This window comes from Musa acuminata, unplaced genomic scaffold, assembly GCF_036884655.1.
Source record: "Musa acuminata AAA Group cultivar baxijiao unplaced genomic scaffold, Cavendish_Baxijiao_AAA HiC_scaffold_1077, whole genome shotgun sequence".
Taxonomy (NCBI): domain Eukaryota; kingdom Viridiplantae; phylum Streptophyta; class Magnoliopsida; order Zingiberales; family Musaceae; genus Musa; species Musa acuminata.
In genome coordinates, this window is record NW_027021291.1 from 1,951,337 (window position 1) to 1,971,633 (window position 20,297).

General features: G+C 50.4%; 2 protein-coding genes across 3 annotated transcripts; one reads left to right on the forward strand and one right to left on the reverse strand.

Moving 5' to 3' along the window:
- Positions 1 to 2,940: 2,940 nt before the first annotated feature.
- LOC135666271 (uncharacterized) lies at positions 2,941 to 5,667 on the reverse strand. The gene is made up of 2 exons (XM_065177837.1): positions 3,824 to 5,667; positions 2,941 to 3,703 (listed from the first exon to the last, which is right to left on the reverse strand). The coding sequence occupies exons 1-2, from the start codon at positions 5,665 to 5,667 to the stop codon at positions 2,941 to 2,943; spliced, it is 2,607 nt and encodes an 868-aa protein (XP_065033909.1).
- Positions 5,668 to 10,938: 5,271 nt separating this feature from the next.
- LOC135666163 (uncharacterized) lies at positions 10,939 to 18,664 on the forward strand. 2 transcript variants are annotated; one of them, XM_065177735.1, is made up of 4 exons: positions 11,067 to 11,521; positions 11,823 to 11,954; positions 12,273 to 12,332; positions 18,514 to 18,664. In XM_065177735.1, the coding sequence occupies exons 1-4, from the start codon at positions 11,333 to 11,335 to the stop codon at positions 18,523 to 18,525; spliced, it is 393 nt and encodes a 130-aa protein (XP_065033807.1). In that variant the 5' UTR covers positions 11,067 to 11,332; the 3' UTR covers positions 18,526 to 18,664. The 2 variants fall into 2 exon arrangements, 1 of the variants encoding a protein (XP_065033807.1); XR_010509716.1 differs by lacking the exons at positions 11,823 to 11,954; positions 12,273 to 12,332; positions 18,514 to 18,664 and adding an exon at positions 11,604 to 11,735 and having other exon boundaries at positions 10,939 to 11,521.
- Positions 18,665 to 20,297: the final 1,633 nt, after the last annotated feature.

Sequence of the window (20,297 nt, forward strand, 5' to 3'; positions counted from 1 at the left end):
AGCACGTCTCGGGCGGGCTGGCCGCGCCGAGGAGGTGGTCTCGGGAAACATGTGGCCGAGGAGCACGTCTCGGGCGGGCTGGCCGCGCCGAGGAGGTGGTCTCGGGAATCATGCGGCTGAGGAGCACGTCTCGGGCGGGCTGGCCGCGCCGAGGAGGTGGTCTCGGGAAACATGTGGCCGAGGAGCACGTCTCGGGCGGGCTGGCCGCGCCGAGGAGGTGGTCTCGGGAAACATGTGGCCGAGGAGCACGTCTCGGGCGGGCTGGCCGCGCCGAGGAGGTGGTCTCGGGAAGCATGTGACCGAGGAGCACGTCTCGGGCGGGCTAGCCGCGCCGAGGAGGTGGTCTCGGGAAGCATGTGACCGAGGAGCACGTCTCGGGTGGGCTGGCCGCGCCGAGGAGGTGGTCTCGGGAAACGTGAGACACGATCGTCGTTCTCCTTAGGCGTTGAGAAGTCGTAGTGGCCGTTTTCCACGTCGTTTCTTGCAGCGGCTTTGGGTCCGTATTTATGATGGGGTGTCCGTTGGTCTTCCCTGATGCGAGCGGGTGTGCGGATGAGCTGTCGGCCGCTAGGGGGAGACGAAGGGACGTCTCTTTCGGCGGGTTTTTCCTTACATAAATGGCGTATCCTGTCCGTTCTTGACTTCTGCTGCTGAGTCTTGGACCTCGTTGTTTCTCTCTGCCATCGCTCCTTCCCCTCTCCCACGCTACCATCCCACAGTCGCTCCCTCGTCGTTTCTCTTGTTCGTTCCAAAAGCCGGTAAGGAATGTCCTTCTCACCTGTCTCTTCGCCTTCGTCCCTTGACAGAGTCCGGGAGAGCATGCCTCCGTCTTCCCCCGACGAGGAGGCGGCGCGAGCCCTTGAGGCTCTAATGTGGCCGCACGACCTCGACTCGGTGGTGAGCGGGTCGTCGCTGGAAAAGCTCCGGGAGCGTTATTACATCCCGGAGGAGTTCGTCCTGGCTGCCCCTGATCCGGGGCAGCGGTCATACGACCCGATTCCCCGAGGTTTTGCGCTGACCCAAGATGCCCTAGAGGCTGGGTTGCGCCTTCCCCTTCACGCCCTCATTGTTTCCTGCCTATCTCTCTGGCGGATTTCTCCTTCCCAGGTGACGCCTAACTCATGGCGGTACCTGGTAGCGTTCTTGGGGGAGTGTTATTATGCTAACATCACCCCTACCCGAAACCTCTTTCTTTCATGTTTCCGCCTTCTCAAGGGGCCGGGGGGCTATTTCGTGTCGGCCCGGGCTGGCTTTCGCGTCGGGGGAGCCCCTTCGAGTAATAAAGGGTGGAAGGGGCGTTTTTTTTACATCAGCTGGCCGAGGGATTGGGGCTTCGGGGTTCGGTGGGCGGTGAGGGTGATAGATAACACCGTCCCGGATTTGAACGACGAGGAGTGTCGGGATTTGAAGAGGCTTCGGGCAATCCTTCCCGGCTCTCAGGCCATCCGAGCTATGACCGAGAAGTGGCTAGCCGAGGCGGGTCTTAGCCCGGCTTTCGGGGGTATGTTTATAGAGGGTGTTCTCCACGTTTTATTTGTTTCTACAGTTTGTGACGGTTTCGCTTGTCTTTTTCGCAGGGATGAAGCTCCTGTCCCTCCGTGGTAGTCGCTCTTCGTCGGCTTCTTCCCCGCGCCAGTTCGCTGCTTCCCCCCCGCGTTCCCCGGCCGACCCGGTGCCCGGTTCGGCGGGTGCCCCATTGGAGATCCCTGCGGGACGTCCGTCCAAGAAGGCGAGGACGACGGATCCGGGGAAAACCAAGGCGGGGACCGCTCCTCCAATAGTTGTGGGTGCCAAGCGGACCACTCGGGAGGAGGGGCCTTCCCGATTTGAAGGGCCTAGCCAGGGGGCGGCCGGGAAAAGGGCGAACCTGCCCACGGTGGATGATCTGTGCGGGCTACGCGCGGGAGCCGACGAGCCCCTATGGGCAGCGGTGATGGGCGAGCTTCCGACAGGGGAGGCTTCCGACCCGCTGGTCGCCCGATGGAAGGGGCTGTCCCGAGGGGACCGGGTATGGGCCGGGGGAGATTCCTCGGCCGCCTTCCTTCGAGGCGTGCTCCACCCTGACCTGGCTCGGGACCTGTACACTCTGCCCTCGGAGACCATGCTCAGCAAGGCGGGGAGGTTCCTGACGTTGGTAAGCATTTTGCTAACTCCGGGTATCCCTGTGACTGTGCGCTGACCCTTATTTTCTTGTGGCAGGGCCTCCATTATTCGACGGCGCTGATGGACCGAGTGCGCGACGCTGGCCAGATAATCTGGGACCTCAGCGAGCGCAACTCCGAGTTGTGTCGTCAGCTAGAGGAGATTCACGCTGGGTCTGGCCCCGAGGCGGTAGCGGCTGCGGAAAAACGCGCGACCTGTTCTGAGGAAGAAGTGGCGCGTTTACGAGCAGAGCTCGAGCGGTCGGGCGATTCGGTCAAGGAGCTCCAGGAGTCCCTTCGTTTGGATCGGGCCGAGCTCCGCCAGTCGAAGTCAGAGGCGCTTGGTCTCTCCAAGAGGGCGGAGAAGGCCGAGGCTGAAGCCCGCGCTGCTTCCGAGGCGTTGGCTGAGGAGGTTCGCCTCCGCCCGTCGAAGGACAAGGAGGCGATCGAAGCTTACAAGAAGTCCGAGAACTTTGAGCTCGGACTGACCAGAATGGGGCGAGTATCCTACGAGTATGGATACAGGATCGCCCTGGGTCGCTTCGGTTCGTGCCCTCCCGGCTCCGAGGTGGAAAGGGATCCGTTCGCCTCTCACCCCGTGGACCTGGAGGTGGATATGCCGGAGGACGTGCCGTTTGACGACCGCCCGAAGACTCCGGGTGAGGAGTGAGGGTCGTTTTTTGTACGTCGGGTCGAGGGTGCGAGGGTTTTGTGCATGGGTTTTGGCTTCTGTATCCCCTCCTTTTTAATAAGATGATCTTTTCCTCCGATCTTCTGTGTTTGCGTGTTGTCTGTTTCTTCAGACGAAATATTTCCTAAGGTTCTGTATGTTCCAAGTCCGGGGCACGGGGTCGCCATCCATTGTGGCGAGCCTGAATGTCCCCGGTCGGGATACTCCGATGACCCGATAGGGTCCCTCCCACTTTGGGGCCAGTTTCCCCCTTACTTGGGTGGGGTGGCTGACCTCGATTTTGCGCAGGACCAAGTCCTCTAATTTTATCGACCGGGGTCGCACGTTCCGGTTGTAGACCCTCGCTACGGCTCTTTTGTAAGAAAGGGCTTTTTGGTGTGCGTCGGCCCGTCTTTCCTCGAGCAGGTCCAGGTTTGATCGGAGCCCTTCGCCCGAGGCTTCTTCGCTGTAGTCTGCCGTCCGCGGAGTCGGGACGGCTACCTCGGGTGGTAACACGGCCTCGGTCCCGAACGTGAGGCTATAGGGAGACTCCCCAGTCGGGGTCTTGGGGGTAGTGCGAAGCGCCCACAGGACGCTCGGGAGCTCGTCGATCCAAGCCGATCGGGTAGCGGATACCCTTCTCTTGAGTCCGTCGACGATGGCCCGGTTGGTAACTTCAGCTAGCCCATTCGCCTGGGGGTAAGCCACCGAGCTGAACCTCAGTTGAATTTTGTGCTTGGCGCAAAACTCTTGGAATTTCCTGCCGGCGAACTGCGGTCCATTGTCGGCGACGATGGACTGGGGCAGGCCGAAACGGGTTATGAGGTTTCTCCATACGAACCTTTTCACTTGCGACTCCGTGATGGTCGCTAGGGGCTCGGCTTCGACCCATCTGGTAAAGTAGTCCACTCCCACGATGATGTACTTCCGCTGGCCGGAGGCGGGCGGGAGAGGCCCGAGTATGTCCAGTCCCCATTGCGCGAATGGCCAGGCACAGTCGACGGGGGTGAACAGGACCGCCGGTCGTCGGGTGGTACGGGCGTGCTCCTGGCACGAGCTGCATCGCCGCACGAGAGCTTTTGCGTCCTGGCGCATGGTCGGCCAGTAGTACCCCTGTCGGAGTACCTTGTGCGCCAGGGCTCGCTCGCCTATGTGTTCCCCGCAAGCCCCTTCGTGCATGTCGGACAGAACCGTCCTGGCTTCGCTCGGCTCTAGGCAGCGCAACAGGGGGCGCGAGAAAGACCGTTTGTACAGCCGTCCTCCTTCCTCGGTGTACCACGCCTGCGTTCGACGCAAGCGCCGAGCTGTAGTCGTATCGTCGGGCAGGGTCCCGTCCTGCTTGAAGCGTAACATCTCCTGTACCCAAGTGGCCGGCGTGCCGTGAGCGACGGTGGCGACGACCTCTATGGCTCGGCGGGGGAGTTCTTCGGTCTCGGGTTGAGCCCAGGGGGACGGGCCGGACGCCAGTTTAGCCAGGGTGTCGGCTCGCTGGTTCTCGCTCCTGGGAACATTCGACAGTTCAAAATGGGCAAACTTGGCGGCCAGGCTTCTTACCTGCGCTAGGTATTTTGCCATAGTCGGGTCCCGGGCCTCGTATTCGCCATCGAGCTGCCTAGCCACCAGCTGCGAGTCGATGATGACGCGTATGTCGGTCACCTGCATTTCCCGTGCCAACTGGAGCCCCGCCAGGAGAGCCTCGTATTCTGCCTCGTTGTTGGTGGCTCTGAACCCGAAGCGGAAGGAGCGCTCGATCGAGCGGCCGTCAGGTGTTGTCAGAACCAGACCCGCGCCGGCGCCCTTCGCGTTGGCCGAGCCATCTACGTGGAGGGTCCAGGTATCGCGCAGTGGCTCGAGTTCTTCGCCGGTATTCGGCGTCAGCTCCGCAATGAAGTCTGCCACGGCTTGGGCTTTGATGGCGGTCCGAGGTATGTATTGTATGTCGTGCTCGCCGAGCTCCACTGCCCATTTGAGGAGACGCCCTGCAACATCGAATTTGGACAGGATAAGCCGAAGCGGCTGATCGGTTATTACCTCTATCGGGTGGGCCTGGAAGTAGGGGCGGAGTTTCCGCGCCGACAGGACGAGCGCCAGCGCCAACTTTTCGATTGGCGGGTAGCGTTCTTCTGGCCCGCTCAGTATGTGGCTGACGTAGTAGACCGGTAGTTGGTTGCCGGAAATTTCTTTGACTAGAACCGAGCTGACCGAGTGCCGAGAGACGGCAAGGTAGAGACTCAGCTTCTCCCCTGGGGAGACCGAAGCGAGTCGAGGGAGGCCGGCCAGGTGTAGCTTCATCTGCTCGAAGGCCGTCTCGCATTCCGCCGTCCATTGGAAGTTCTTCGGATCCTTCAGGGCCCGGAAAAAAGAGTGGCAGCGATCTCCCGATCGGGAGAGGAAGCGCGATAAAGCGACTAGCCTCCCGTTGAGGCGCTGCAGGTCTCTGATCGTCCGTGGAGGCCGCATGTCGATGAGGGCCTGTATCTTTTCCGGGTTGGCGTCAATCCCTCTTTCGTGTACGATGAATCCGAGGAATTTTCCCGAGGTCACACCGAAGGCGCACTTGGTGGGGTTGAGGCGCAGGCCGAACCTCCGCAGAGTGTCGAATGTCTCCGCCAGGTCGGAGGGATGAGCCTCCGCCGTTCGGCTCTTTACGATCATGTCGTCGACATATACCTCCATGTTTCGTCCGATCTGGTGGGCGAACATCTTGTTCACCGTCCTCTGGTAGGTTGCCCCGGCGTTTTTTAACCCGAACGGCATAACTCTGTAAAAGTATATCCCTTGCTCGGTGAGGAAGGCTGTATGTTTTTGATCTTCGGGTGCCATCCTGATCTGGTTGTACCCGGAGAAGGCGTCCATAAACGAGAGTCGGGCGTGGCCGGCCGTGGCGTCGACCAGCTGGTCGATCTTTGGCAGGGGGTAGCAATCTTTTGGGCAAGCATTGTTGAGACTGGTGTAGTCAACGCACATTCGCCAGCTTCCATTAGGTTTTTTGACAAGGACTACGTTGGAGAGCCACTGTGGGTACCTCGCCTCTTCTATGAAACCGGCCGCCAGAAGCCGGTTTACTTCTTCTCGGATGGCTAGCTGCCGATCCGGGGCCTGCCGCCTGGGCCTCTGTTTCACCGGCCGGGCGTCGGACGAGATGTTCAGGTGGTGCAGTGCGACTTCCGGGTGGACTCCTGTTAGGTCGGCTGGCGTCCAAGCGAAGATGTCGGCGTTGACTCGCAGAAGGCCGACGAGCTACTGTCGTTCTTTTTCGGGGAGTTCCGACCCGATTTTGACTGTTTGATCGGGCCTTCCTTCGACCAGCGGCAAGTCGACGGTGGATTCCTTCGGCTCGGGGCGGGGGGTTGGTTTTTTTTCCTCCCGGGGGTCTTCCAGCGGGGATTGGATCCTTGCTCTCTTGTTTAATGACACAGCGGTCAAGTAGCAGCGCCTGGACTCCCAGGAGTTCCCCGCCACTTCCCCGACCCCATCGTGGGTCGGGAACTTGAGGGTTTGATAGTAAGTTGAGATGACGGCTCGGGTCTTGTTGAGGGTTGGCCGTCCTAGGATGGCGTTGTATGCCGTGGGGAGGTCGACCACCAGAAAGGAGGTCATCACCGTTTTTGCCTTCGGGAAGGCTCCCAAAGTTAGGGGCAGGGTGATGACCCCTAGTGACGAGATCGAGGCGCCGGTGAACCCCGTGAGTGTTGAGCATACCGGCTTCATGTTCTCCTTTACCAGGCCGAGCTTTTGGAAGGCGTCCCAATAAAGTATATCGGCCGAGCTTCCAGTGTCGACCATGATTCTTCTTACTTGCGCGTTGGCGATTCTGGCTGATATCACCAGTGCGTCATCATGCTCGGCTAGTTCAGATCCCTCGGTCGGGAAGGTGACTTCGGGACCTTTTTCGGGTTTGGAGCCCTCAGCCCGGGAGGCCCTGGCGTATGCCCTTCCACCTGCCGCGGAATTCCCTCCGGACGCCGGCCCGCCGGTTATGACATCTATGTGTCGCTCGATGGGGCCCTCCGGGCGTGGCGAGAGCTCCTTGTCTGGTTGGAGGTACGAACCGAGGTGTCCTCGGTGGATGAGCTCCTCAATTTGCCTTTTTAATTCCCGACACTCCTCGGTGTCGTGACCGGGCTGTCGGTGGAAACGGCAGTATTTGGAGCGGTCCGCGAGCTCGCGCGGACTCCTCATCGGGTAGGGGTCTTTGAGAAGGCCTTTCTCCTTAATATGGAGAAATATCTCGGTCCGAGAGGAGTTAAGGCCCGGAAGAGGGGACCCAGGCACCGCATCGTTGAGGCCGCCGGCCCTGCGCCGGGAGGTGGCGGGCTGTTGCTGTTGGGACTGCTCGGGCTTGACCCTTTTGCGCTCGTCACGCTTGCCGACCATCCATGCCTCGGCAGCGATGTACTGGTTCGCACGCTGCAACATTTCGGGTACCGAAGTAGGGGGTCGCTCCACTAGAGACCAAAAGAATCGGGTAGGGCGCAGGCCCATCATGAATGCCTGCATCATTAAAGAAGGGTGAGCATCAGATAGGCCGCGGATTTGTGTGGTGAAGCAGTTCACAAAGTGAAAAAGGGGCTCATCCTCCCTCTGGTTGAGCCCGAGGAGCATCGCCACCGATGGTTTCGGCTTGGCATGAGCCAGGAAGTTAAGCTCGAAATCCCTGGCCAGCTAGTCGAAAGAGGCGATGGTCGCGGTCTTCAGATTGCTGTACCACGCTCGGGCTGGGCCCCGCAGGGTCGTCGGGAACGCCCTGCACATCAGGGCATCGGACGTCCCGTATAGCGCCATTTGGGCGCGGAAAGCAGCCACGTGGTCCGCCGGATCGGTGGCACCTTCATAAGCATCTAGTGACGGGAGCCGAAAATGCGGCGGAATGGCCTGCTCTTGAATCTCGGGGATGAAGGGGGACCCCTGGTGTTGTTCGGCCCCCGGGTCTCCCCCGGTCCGGCGAACCTCGCGCTGCACCTCGTCCAGCCGGCGGCCTACGAGGCGTAGCTGGGCCCACAGTTCCTCCGCTGAGCCTGAAAGTGGGGCTACGGGCGTCGGGTGCGCCGCTGGTTCCTCCGCTTCTCGGCTCCCGGGTCGGGTCGATCGGCGCGGAGGGGAAATGGGAGACTCGGGGAGCGGTGCGGCGTTTTGAGCGCCGGCGGGCCGTTGCCGCGGTGGGGGTAGGGTTGAGTGTGAAGACGCCGGGGGAGAGACCAGCGGGATGATGGTCTGCATCACTCCCGTAAGCGCCCGAACCTGGTGCGTGAGGTCGTAGAGGGCTTCGGGTGGCACGGGTGACGGGCCACCGGGATTGGCGACGGGAGGCGATAGGCCCGGATCGTTGAATAATCGCCAATAGCGCTCCGAGGTCGCGGCGGGGCGCTCGTCCCGAATTCCCTCCTGTTGGGGGCGTTCCTCCGTCGCGTCGGTCGTGTGCGACCGGATGGCTAGGGGTTCGTCAGAGTGAGCCTGCGGATCGCTTGACATTCGGACCGGCCCTCCTTCTAGCGCCATTATGTTAGTGTAAACACCTTTTTTTCTATTTAGTGTAAACACCCTTTTTCTTAGCCGTGACCCGGGAGGTCGTCTCGGCTCGTTCGAGGGTCCGAATGGCGGGGATCTCCCTGGGGCGGTACTCGTCTCCACCGGGATGGTCGGGTGCGGCCTCGGACTCGGGGCGATGCGGCGACTCTTCCCAAGCGGGGATCACCGGCGCGTCCCGGTCGGGAGACCTCGGCTTGATACCTGCACAATGGTCGGGTGCGCTCGACCCGACCCCTCCGACGATCAAGTTAGAGAGATGCAGTGGCGGTTGTTTTTTTTGGGGGAATTCAGCCCTTCCCTTTCCCTTCGAGCTTGAGGACGTTTATAGGGGAACCCGGCATTCTCGGCTGCGCCATCCCGTCGGTCGGGGCCGTATCTCTGATGGCGTCCGATATCGCTGAAGACGTTGCGTATGGGAGCGGGGGATCGCAGGGTATGGGCGAGCTTCAACCGCTACCCACTTCCGTCTCGTCCTACTGTGCTGGGTCAACTGAAGGGGCTGCGGGCTCCGTGAGGCTAATGTCCGGACGCAGTATGTTGCCCTTGTTGCTTTCCCTGGGGCGCCGCGCCTGTCCACGTGCGGGGGAAGTCGCCGGGGGCGGGGTTTACCATTTTTTGCCATATCAGATACTACACTACATTCTGAGCCACACGCACACCAACCAGCTTAGCATTCAGTGGATGAATTCTTCGACAAGAAAGTATTTAGTTTTAATTCTATTCATACATATTCCATGTCCAACTCTGAGTAAAGAAATGCTGAAAGTTTTGTCAATGTGTAGGTTTAGAAAGAATGCTAGGGTGGTGGCCTCAGGTGTAGCTACGAACCTGAACAAAGTGGGGAACTAAATAAAGGAAAACATTGATGATATTTTGTATCCTTCTCGCAAGCCACCCAAGTAAAACCTTCTATTGACTAACAACTCAGGTGCGATTGTTTGAACTTTGTTTCTTTCTATTCCATCTTTAATAAGCTCAATTCTACCTAGATGCTGCATATGAGTTTGGCCATTGCTGATAGTAACCACAAGGCCAATGTAAGCAGCGCTGGAGCACTTAGCACTCGAGTTTAAAGTTTTGTCATCTGTTGCATGTATTTTACTTTTCTAGTGATAACATGTAAAGTTTATCCATTGAAACTTCTTTATAATATGGACTTTATTAATGAGCATTATAAATTGGTGATAAGTTTAGAAATTTTAGGTCTGACACAAGAATAAATGTATTATGTACATTATCAGGGTTAAAATATTATTATGGATCTTGTCATAGGGATATATTCTGACATATTCTAAAATAATTTCTTATCAACACTAATAACAATAAAATTGTTTGTCGTAACAAAAATAATTCTTTATGATTATGTAAATTTAGATTTGTACTCTTGTTATATTTCTGCTTATCAATGATAATTTTTTATATTAAAAATATTTTTATATAAAATAATATCATTCAATAGTTTTTTTTAATCTAAGATATTGATTTAATAGTGGTATACAGGATTCACCTCAGAATCTTATTATATTTTTGAAGCTGCCCTCTTATTAGAAAAGTTAGAAAAGAAAAAAATATTTTCATTTGCCAATATTTAATAAAAGATAAAATAGGTATATTTAAGATAATATAAATATGTGTGAATAATTAGGAGAGAATCGGTGCCTATTATTGGGAAAGTTAGAAAAGAGAAAAAAGATTTATTCACCAATATTCAATAAAAGATAAAATTAGAAATATTTAAGATGATATAAGTATGGGCGACAATTGATGATAGTGAGGAGAAGTAGAGGATTGCTCAAGAAGTTTAAATTAAAAATAATAAATAAATAAATAAATTTAATGATAATAAAAGATGGAGATTGCTATTTTTTTTTTTTTTGCTATTGGTAATCACTTACTTTATATAATTATTTTTAAAACATAAAATATAATTTTACTAAATAGAACCCCTCAATTACCACTCATACTCTTATCTTTGGAGATTACTATTTGTAACTTTTTTTTTTTTTTGTTACTTACAACCTCACATTAAGAATTTTGAATATTTTAAAATTATCTCTTACATATGTTCCCTAACCATCTAGTGAAACGCTTTAATAAAAATTCTCGCAGAATCGAGAATGAAGTTTTCATTCTGATCATGTCATGTCAGATCATGAATTAGTAACCGTCTCCAATCTCGGAAAAAGTCATAATTGTTTCGAACTTTGAATGAGATATTTACATAATCCCCATGAATATGATCAATCCTTATTCCATGATATTTTCATAAGATATTTCTTATTTTTATGTAAACACCTAAGAGGACTTGGTTGATCATGATTTATGTTTCAATTAAGTCGAGAAGAAGAAAGGAAAGATGGGAAAGATAAATGAATTATATGAAAATTGTTGAAAAAGTGTTAGATTTAAGTGACGAGTTAAGAGTATTTACATCAATCTTACTAATATTAAAAATTATTAAAATCTGCTAAGATCCATATGTAGATAATTATTGTTTATATTTATAAGAGATGAGGGTAATATTTTTTACAATCCAATAAAATAAAATTTTATTAGATATGACCGCATTTTTTACAATTCATGTTGATAATTATTGTATTATGTTTATTAGATATGATCATAATATTTTATACAATCAATTAATTATAATAGAGAAATATGTTTTATTTTAATTAGTTTCTTTGTTCAACTGTGACAGCATTATTATTTTTTATTATAAGCTAAAAAAGGATGACAATAATATTATTAGACGTGTGATGCTATGAACATGAACTTATGATGCTTGCCTTGCCAACTCTCTGCTCCGCGGTCTTCGTCATCATAGCAATCGCGCCAAGGGGGCCTCGAAGCCAAATCAAACCCTTCTCTTCGCGGCCTAAGCAACAGGAAGAAGAAAGGCTGTCGATAGCGGGCGCGACAATATAATTCCTTTTTTCGTTTTCATCCCCCTCGATCTCGAATCGGACGGACGAGTTCTCACTTCGCGATCCAGATGTCTGCGGCGGCTATCACCTGCAGTAGAGGCGCCGCCGCGTTAGGGTTTCGTTGCTGGTCGCTGATGCGGCTGCCGGCGGCGCAAGTCGGGTGCCCTCGGTCCAATTTGTCGCTGCTGCAGCGCTTCTCTTCGCAACTCGTCAAGAGCAACGGGAGTAGGGCTTGCCTTATCGACACGCTCGCTCTGGTACTGCGCTACCTTGTCGGTGTTTGATTGATGGGAGGGGGTCTCGGTTGCGCTACAGGTGTTTGTGTTTTTGCTTGTGTAGGTCAGGAGGTTGGAGAAGGAAGGGGCCCCGTCGAAGCAAGCGGAGGCCGCATCGACCATCACGGAGGTTTTGAATGAGAGCTTGGAGAGTGTCGCCCAGTCCTTTGTGTCCAAGCCCGAGATGCAGAGGGTCTGACCTTTTTTTATGTTTCTTGAGTATTATTAGGTTTTGTTGCTTTGTAGTTCACATTTGCTGACATTTGTGTTTTTGCTTGTGTAGGTCAGGAGGTTGGAGAAGGAAGGGGTCCCGTCGAAGCAAGCAGAGGCCATCACATCGACCATCACGGAGGTTTTGAATGAGAGCTTGGAGAGCGTCGCCCAGTCCTTTGTGTCCAAGCCCGAGATGCAGAAGGTTTGACCTCTTTTTATGTTTCTTGAGTATTATTAGGTTTTGTTGCTTTGTAGTTCACATTTGCTGACATTTGTGTTTTTGCTTGTGTAGGTCTGGAGGTTGGAGAAGGAAGGGGTCCCGTCGAAGCAAGCAGAGGCCATCACATCGACCATCACGGAGGTTTTGAATGAGAGCTTGGAGAGTGTCGCCCAGTCCTTTGTGTCCAAGCCCGAGATGCAGAGGGTTTGACCTCTTTTTATGTTTCTTGAGTATTATTAGGTTTTGTTGCTTTGTAGTTCACATTTGCTGACATTTTGTTGTGTGTGATGTTTAACACAGAGTGAGATGATTCAAGATTCTAATATCTGGAAATTCAAGTTGGAAATGAAGGGCTCGCAGGTTTGCTCCACTTGATTGCATCTCACCCACTATTCAGTTGTATCACAAAGAAGTACGTCGGGCAGTAGGGCAATAGCACTATATGCTTTCAATCCTTGGTCGTGCGGCACCCTTGCGTGTCCGTCCGCAAAAGTCAGCCTCCCCGAAGCCTCCCATAATCCGTTAGGACCCACAAAAGAGAAAACGGGTTAGAGTAAACGCCTCACTCGGGATCCACAAGTAAACATTTCCGAAAAACACTTCATAGACAATTCAAATTACAAATAGACTTTACAAGCTTAGAACAGTTGCACAACAAAGGGATAAAATGGTACATTACAGACCGAATAATCTCTCACACGTGTCCACATGACACAACCTTTATTTACAAGCCTAAAGAGGCCACCAAACCCAACTAAAATGGGACTATTAGGCCTTTGGTTGTCTCTCTATATGCTGTGCAAAGCATAAACAAATAAAAAGACACGGACATACATAAGCATTATATCAAACATCCTGTTTCGAAGTTTGTCCGTGACAATCTCCCCCACTCATCCCTTCGACGTCCTCGTCGAAGCCTTTGTGGACACTACAACTCCTCGCCTATGTTGAGGTTTCAATCTTCCGCTCTAGCTGCAATGCGCCTCTTGGCTCCCAGTTGCTCTCCGTTGTTGTTGTTGAGTAGTCGAACTTTTGATATGATATGCTGTTTCAACTTGCCAATGACTTTGACTCTGGTGTGGGGTTGGCTGAGTTGTGTTGATCCTTGTTGATTCCTACGGATCCTTCAGATGAAGGAAAAGACCATCCTTACTATGCGCTAGTCTCTCAAATGCCTCATGCTGCTTGAACTGGGTGGATGCTTATTGGAGCTTTAACGAGCATCGCCTCCAAACTTTCTGAAGTTTTGGGTCCCTTCCTCCATAAAATTTGTCCATTGACTCTTCATTAACTTAGTTGTCACTTCCAAGTATATTCGCATCACTTCTGCTTTCGATGACATTCTGTTGGGAAATGAAGCGGATAATCTGTTCTTAGTAGTACTGATCACCGTTGGTAAGGATTTGACAACTATTGTCTTCCGTTATCTTCGAAGGGTCTTTGAACCTGTGCAGAGCTCCTCTGCTGGATAGATAAGAGAATTGGAGTACTCGGTTTCGCCCATTCTCTTAAGAGTTGAGAAGGCAAAGGTTACTTGACTTCGCCCACCTCCTCAACTGTTGTACTTCATGCATCGAGCTGGTTACTAGCCTTCGCATGTTCTTTGCTCACACGTCTGAAGCACTCAAAGTGTTTGCACTCCTTGCATTGAGTTAACTACTGTGACTCACCTTCTCAATACCATCGAACTTCTAGAATATAGGAAGTTTTCACCCCCAACATGGAGTAAGTCTCTAATAGTTTTGGTCGCCTCTGGGATTGTATCATCTTCTCCATCAACCCTGCCGCCTACTCCACTGAGTAGCAAAGGTACAGTACCGCGTATTGCCTGCTTCGTTCCTTAGTCTTGCACTCTTATATGACCCGAAGTCCTTTACTTTCGGCTATCTCGATGAGAAGCTCATTGACACCGGTCTTACGAAGTTCCTTGGCCTCTGCCCTTCAGCCTTATCTCGGTACTTGGAGTTTGCCTCTGCATGCTCTACCTTCTCGGCCCCTTTCACGGCCAAGCGCTCTCCCTCCATGAGAGCAAGGGATCAATGACTTTCACGGAAGTCCCGCCTCTGCGATACCATGGCGCTACCATGCCCGTGGCCCTACTATCCGTCGCCTCGCATCTGCATCCATTTTCTTCACGATCAGTAGATATGTTTATGTGGTTTTTCACCGAGTCCACCTCCATTCTAACTGATACTTGATTTTTGGTAGCTAAGTCCCTCTGGACTCATCGTCGCTTCCTCGCCCCTTTCGACTCCCTGCTTCAACACTTCTGTGTTCTCCAAGCAGATCCCTTTTGGTTGATGGAAAGACAGACTGCAACTCTCATGCATGGCTTCTGCCATCATGTTGTAGGATTTGCACCGATTATGTTCTCCTTAGCTTCCTTGGTAGCAACGTTCGCTTACTCGACCTTGTCCTTTGGCTTGTCGGGCTCCCTTAAGTGAATATGACTCTGGAGCAGTCCAACTCTCCAGTTGTTTCGATCATACCTCTGCATGATCAAGTCCCCCCAATGGGACTCACTGGTACTTGCATTCGAACTTTTCCCTTGGTGGTACACAGCCTCCATATGCTGATGACCATCCGATTCAAAATTCGATGCACGCACGGAAGACCTGCCTCTACGGTACCATGGCCTTCACTCCTTGTATCCATATCTCTTCTTACCGTCGTGTTGTTCACCGAAGTGGAGCTCCCAGTAGCTCCCGATCATACCTCCGTATGATAAAGTCCCTCACGGGACTGTGTCGTGTGAATCGCATTGCCACGAACTGCTTCCACCACGATCCGCTGCACCATGTCGCCTCCTGGTGACATCTCCATTGCATTCTGATCATTGTGGGATGAACTTGAATTGTGAACCCTCTATGTGTAGCCTCTGCCAATACATCGCAGGGTCTCCACTTTCGTTTTTGTTCGCTCCTTTGACAATCGACCTTCATCCACCCGCTCTTGGGTCACACTTAGTTGAAGCATCGCTCTAGGACAATCCATCGCCTAGTAGCTCCCGAAGTCCACCAACTTCGCTATAATTAGTGCACCATTGTCTGGATTCTGGGCCTCTGCCCCTACAAGCACAATCTCCGCTGCACATCGCTTCCTTCAAGTAACTTGAATGGCATCACTGTGGCATATTCTTCAAGACTACCTGCCTCCGCATCCTCTTGCCCCGTGCCAAGGCATTCTGAACCCAACTTCGCCTCCGCAAGTTGAGTTGCCTTAGTTCCTCCATCAAATGCTTCTCTGAGATAAGGTGCATGTGCCCATAAACTTTTTTCGTCTTTGGCACCATACAAGATGAGTCCGCTCCGTCAGAATGAATGACCTATGGAACAACATAATCCTACTCTTGCCTTTGCAAGAGTTCATGTCCTTGACCTCTGTCCAAGGAAAGCTTTGTGCCTCCGCTCCATGTTCCATCTTTTATGCCGGCTCACTTCATACGGCTTGGGTACTTCGCCAAGTTACACCCAAGTTGCTCCGCTCCTCGTTTTGCATTGAGTTGATGGTGGCCCTCACGCCCACCATTCCTCGGGTCAGCCCTTCCTTGAGTCTGATCATCATATCTACTCCCAAGTGTGCTTTCATTTATGTTGCTTTAGATCGCTCTCTCACTTGATCTCGCAATGCATCCACCAATGCATTCTCTTAAGTGAGATCATTCAACGACTCCTCATCGCTCGCTCGATCCATTGAGCTTCGTGAAGTTGTTATTTTTGAGGTACTCCTCCTCAACATGTGCGATCTGTTGCACATGATTCTCCCTCCGGATAACCGAGATCTATCCCTCCTAAATAACTGTCATATTGTAGCAACATCTCTCTTCGTTTCGGAGACCACCATCCCCTTAGACTACTCCGATTTGCTGAACAAACTGTGCATTGTTCCGCCTCCTGCAAACGCACTTGCTAGATTGTGACTCTACGTCAATACAGCCCCCGCTGCATCACTCAAGCCCTAGCAACATGCTGAACTTGCTGCACACTTTAGCCTTCCACGGACGTATCCTTCACATGCCGAAGAGAAAGTTTCAATGCTCCTTGGCACCGAGTTTCGGTCGCCTTGGGATGGCCACGAACATTCCATCATCCGCATGCAAGCCCTTACATGAGCACCGAATTCTTTGAGTTAGCAATTCCTCTCACCTCTGTGAGCTTTGCACAGCTCTTTCGATCGCTGAGCAACTCTTTCCACCTTGCATTGTCTCATCCTTTACCAAGCGCCTCACTTGCCTTGAGCACCATCAAGTGTTGTTGTCAACGTTGAGCCGTAGCTCGAACTCAGCCATTCGAACCTTTGTGCGCTTCACATTCTTCCCAGCTTGCTTGTCCTCGTGGTGCCTCTTGCGTGAAGGGTTTGTCATTCCTCCGAATGCCAGTCTCAGATGCTCGCTCCTCCGAGCGACTCCTTTTTCCTACATCTCCATGCCCGTTTTCTCCCAAACGGTCGCGCGTGTGCTGACTGCCCTCAACGCAACCCCACTTGGTCCCCCAGATTTGTATGTCAGGTGTTTATATGGGTGCTTGTCCCGGTCTGATACCATCTGTCACAGACTTAGCTAGTTTTGCCTAAGTCGTGCGGCACCCTTGCGTGTCCGTCCGCAAAGGTCAGTCTCCCCGAAACCTCCCATGATCCATTAGGACCCACAAAAGAGAAAACGGGTTAGAGTAAACGCCTCACTCGGAATCCACAAGCAAACATTTCCGAAAAACACTTCATATACAATGCAAATTACAAATAGACTTTATAAGCTCAGAACAATTGCACAACAAAAGGGTAAAATGGTTCATTACAGATCGAATAATCTCTCACACGTGTCTACATGACACAATCTTTATTTACAAGCCTAAAGAGGCCACCAAACCCAACTAAAATGAGACTATTAAACCTTTGGTTGTCCATCTATATGCTGTGCAAAGCATAAACAAATAGAAAGACACGGACATACGTAAGCATTACATCAAACATCCTGTTTCGAAGTTTGTCCGTGACACACCGTTCAATTGTATCACAAAGAAGTACGTCGGGCTGTAGGGCAATAGCACTATATGCTTTCAATCCTTGGAAGCAAGGTAATAGATGATGAAAATGAGCGGGCTCATCAGAAATACTTTTTTTATTTTTATTTTCCGTAGTGTGTCATTGTTAAAATGCTTTTCCGTCAGTGTCAGAGATTATGTGCATACTTGTAGTTGTAGAGAGCTTTTAATTAGCTAAAAATTATACAGGGATAAAGGAATCTAAGGTTAGCACTAGAATTATCATTAGGCATTTTCAAAAGATGGCAATTTTAACTACTTTTTAAATATCTGAATCTGGTTAATTCTTCAAAAAAATTCAACATGAGCGGAGAATAGAAGTTGATATTCCTAATCGGTTGGCAAGTTTCCATGGCCTATCCGGAAACATGAGCGGAGAAAAGAAAAGACAATGAGTCTGTAATGGGGAAGCCCATGTCAGTTTTCTATTTCCCCTTTATTTGATTCCTATAACTTCACTTTTTCTTGTTTTGCTACATTTCAATTCTCATATATCCGGAAATATCACAGGAGACCTTTTTCATATCAGTTTAAGTAATTGAATGCTCACTATATATTAGTTATTTGTATTGTGAATTGACAAACTGGGCATGAGTTTTCGGTACATCCACTGTGAGAATAGTTTAAAATGAGTCTAGAAACTTCAATCTATGTTTAAGTTATTGATTTAGTTTGGATAGATTTGATCACAAGTCTGTGTGGTAGCATCAACAAGCATCTTTTTTGTTAGTATAGCAAATATTGCACCCACAAGTGTTTCTAGCTATGTTTATGGCAGACTTCCAGAACTGCTAATATTGCAAATGACGCATAATGCATGAAAAATTTATGGCAGACTTCCAGAACTGATACTTTTCTAGCTTGAAAAAATTGAACAATTAGTGTGTATTTTTTCCACTGCCATTTCCACCAATGTCAGTAGCTTTGCTGCTACCGATATTTGTTAAGAAGTTGTTTTACTAAACACTTATTTGATCAGATAATCACTTTGAAGTTAACAGACCTTTTATGATTAGACATATCGCATGCATTTGCAATCATTTCCATGAATATTCTTCCCAAAGGAACTTTTCAGAAATTTTTGATGAAGACACCCTAAAGTACTTGTGAACATGTTGAACTTTATCATGCCATATTTGAAATTAGCAGTTTCAACAAGCTTGGTCATCAAAGCATGGAATTTTAAGCCATAAATGGTAGAGGTGTTCAAATTGTAGGTAACAAAAAACCAGAGTTCATGTTGATTTGAATTCTGATTTATCATCATGACGTTCTGGTCTGAGTGTTGCTAGATCACTGTGCTAATGTTGATCCAATGTTTCATTTGAGTTTGTTCATTTTTTATCACCTTTGTTATGCCTGGAACAAACAAATAGGACTACCATCAGTAGCATCGATCAATGATTATGTATGTGCTTATTGCAAGTAGCTTTCATTTTTAATGTACTGTACCGGATGAATGTAGTAGCTTTACTTTTAACTTCTTTTTTCTAATTGTTTAGGTGCATATGTGACGAGTTACGTGACGAGTTAGCGAAACAAAGTGCAGAAACCACAGAACTTATTACCAAACTCGACAGGGTAAGTTTCCTAGATCAAGGAGAAAAAAAATTACTGATAATTCTGTCCGTAGTTTTTGGTTTAGTATGTCTATATTTGGTGTATCTTTGTAAATTTTCCAGGAAATCCTTGCATTAAGGGCACAGTTAGACGCAGCAAAACACGATGCCATAAAGTTGTGCATTGGTATTCTTGTTTCTATGTCGTTCAAAGCAGCAGCCTTTCTTCGACGGTTTCTCTAATGCAAAAGCAACGCTGTCAACCAGTTAAACACTAGAGTGACATTAAAATTCAGATTTGTCACGATATGACATGATAAATAGGATTTTTGTTTGAATGATCGTAAACTGAACTTAAGTAAAAAAAAAGCTTAAATATCGTATCAATATATAATTGAAACTTAATACCATGATAAATATTTTGAGTCGATGTAGACCATGATATATGATTTTGAATTAAACGGTTCTTCTTAACAATCTCACGACTTCTGCCGCTCTTAAACATCGGATGGAGATTGAAGATTAGTGTAAAACCTAATCAAATTTACTTGTGATGAAAATAAAAACATAAAGAATATTCATTTTATCGAGGTCCTCTTATATAAACATAGATTTAGATTTGGTACACATATTTGTAAATATATTATTAGAAAAATATTGTGCAAGCCATAAATGGTAGAGGTGTTCAAATTGAACCTAACCAAGTGTTAGTGTAAACAATTTTAAGCCGTGGCCTCGGGGCCGATGCGGTTTGGTTCGAGTCCGAATGATCGTGGGTCGCGTTGGATGACCCTGGGGGCTACCGAGGCGATCGCGCTTGGGTGGTCCGAGCGTCGACGGGTCGCTGTTTCCTTCGGGAAGGGGGCTCGGCTCCTGGGCGTTTGGTGGAGGGCTCCGCCTTCGTACCTGCACACATGTCGGGTCGGGAGAGTGCGGCCCGACCCCTCCGACGATCAAGTTAGTCGAGGTATAGTGGGATGTTTGTCTCATCTTCCTCCCTCTTATTTCCTTCTGCTTAGTGCGAGGATTTTATAAGGAAGGTTACCGTTGCTTGATGTGCTCGCTCGCCGGGAGCGGGACCGTACTCCTGGTAGCATCTGATAGCAGCGATGGCATAGCGTGTTGGACTTGGCTTTTGCAGGATGTTAATGTGCCTCGATCGACGTTCTGATAAGTTCCGAGGCGCGTGACATCATTTGGAGCAGTTGACGTTGTCCTGAGACTGATCGCCATTTTTACCCTCATCATATTCCCCCCCCCCCCCCGAAAGAAGCTATGCGTCGGTCGTTATAACGGGGGTCTGAGGCATGGCTTCAGCTTTCTGTATTCGTTCTTATCGTGCGGTTGCCGATCCGTTACCTGGGGTATGAACCAAGTTTAGAGAGTAAGGCGGGCTAGGCGTGCCGCGGTAGTCTCGAGCGACGTGCAGTCGAGGTACATGCTCGCGCAAGCAGGCTGCGCAGAGATGGGACTCGGGCTGCTTGGAGCCGAGGAGCATGACGCAGGCGAGTTGGCCGCGCAGGTGTGGTCTCGGGCGGCATGGAGTCGAGGAGCACGACGCAGGCGGGCTGGCCGCGCAGGTGTGGTCTCGGGCGGCATGGAGCCGAGGAGCACGACTCAGGCGATCCACGCTTAGGTAGTGGTCTCGGGCAGATGAAGCCGAGGAGCACGACTCAAGCGATCCACGCTGTGGTAGTGGGCTCGAGCAGATGAAGCCGAGGAGCGCG

Excerpts from the sequence above, each read along its gene's own strand:
- LOC135666271 (XM_065177837.1), bottom strand. The coding sequence starts at position 5,667 with ATGGACGCCTTCTCCGGGTACAACCAGATCAGGATGGCACCCGAAGAT. Across the intron at positions 3,704-3,823 it reads ACCCGACGACCGGCGGTCCT|ATGGGTCGAAGCCGAGCCCC; the intron begins GTTCACCCCCGT and ends CTACTTTACCAG.
- LOC135666163 (XM_065177735.1), top strand. The coding sequence starts at position 11,333 with ATGTCTGCGGCGGCTATCACCTGCAGTAGAGGCGCCGCCGCGTTAGGG. Across the intron at positions 11,522-11,822 it reads TTATCGACACGCTCGCTCTG|GTCAGGAGGTTGGAGAAGGA; the intron begins GTACTGCGCTAC and ends TTGCTTGTGTAG. Across the intron at positions 11,955-12,272 it reads CCAAGCCCGAGATGCAGAAG|AGTGAGATGATTCAAGATTC; the intron begins GTTTGACCTCTT and ends TGTTTAACACAG.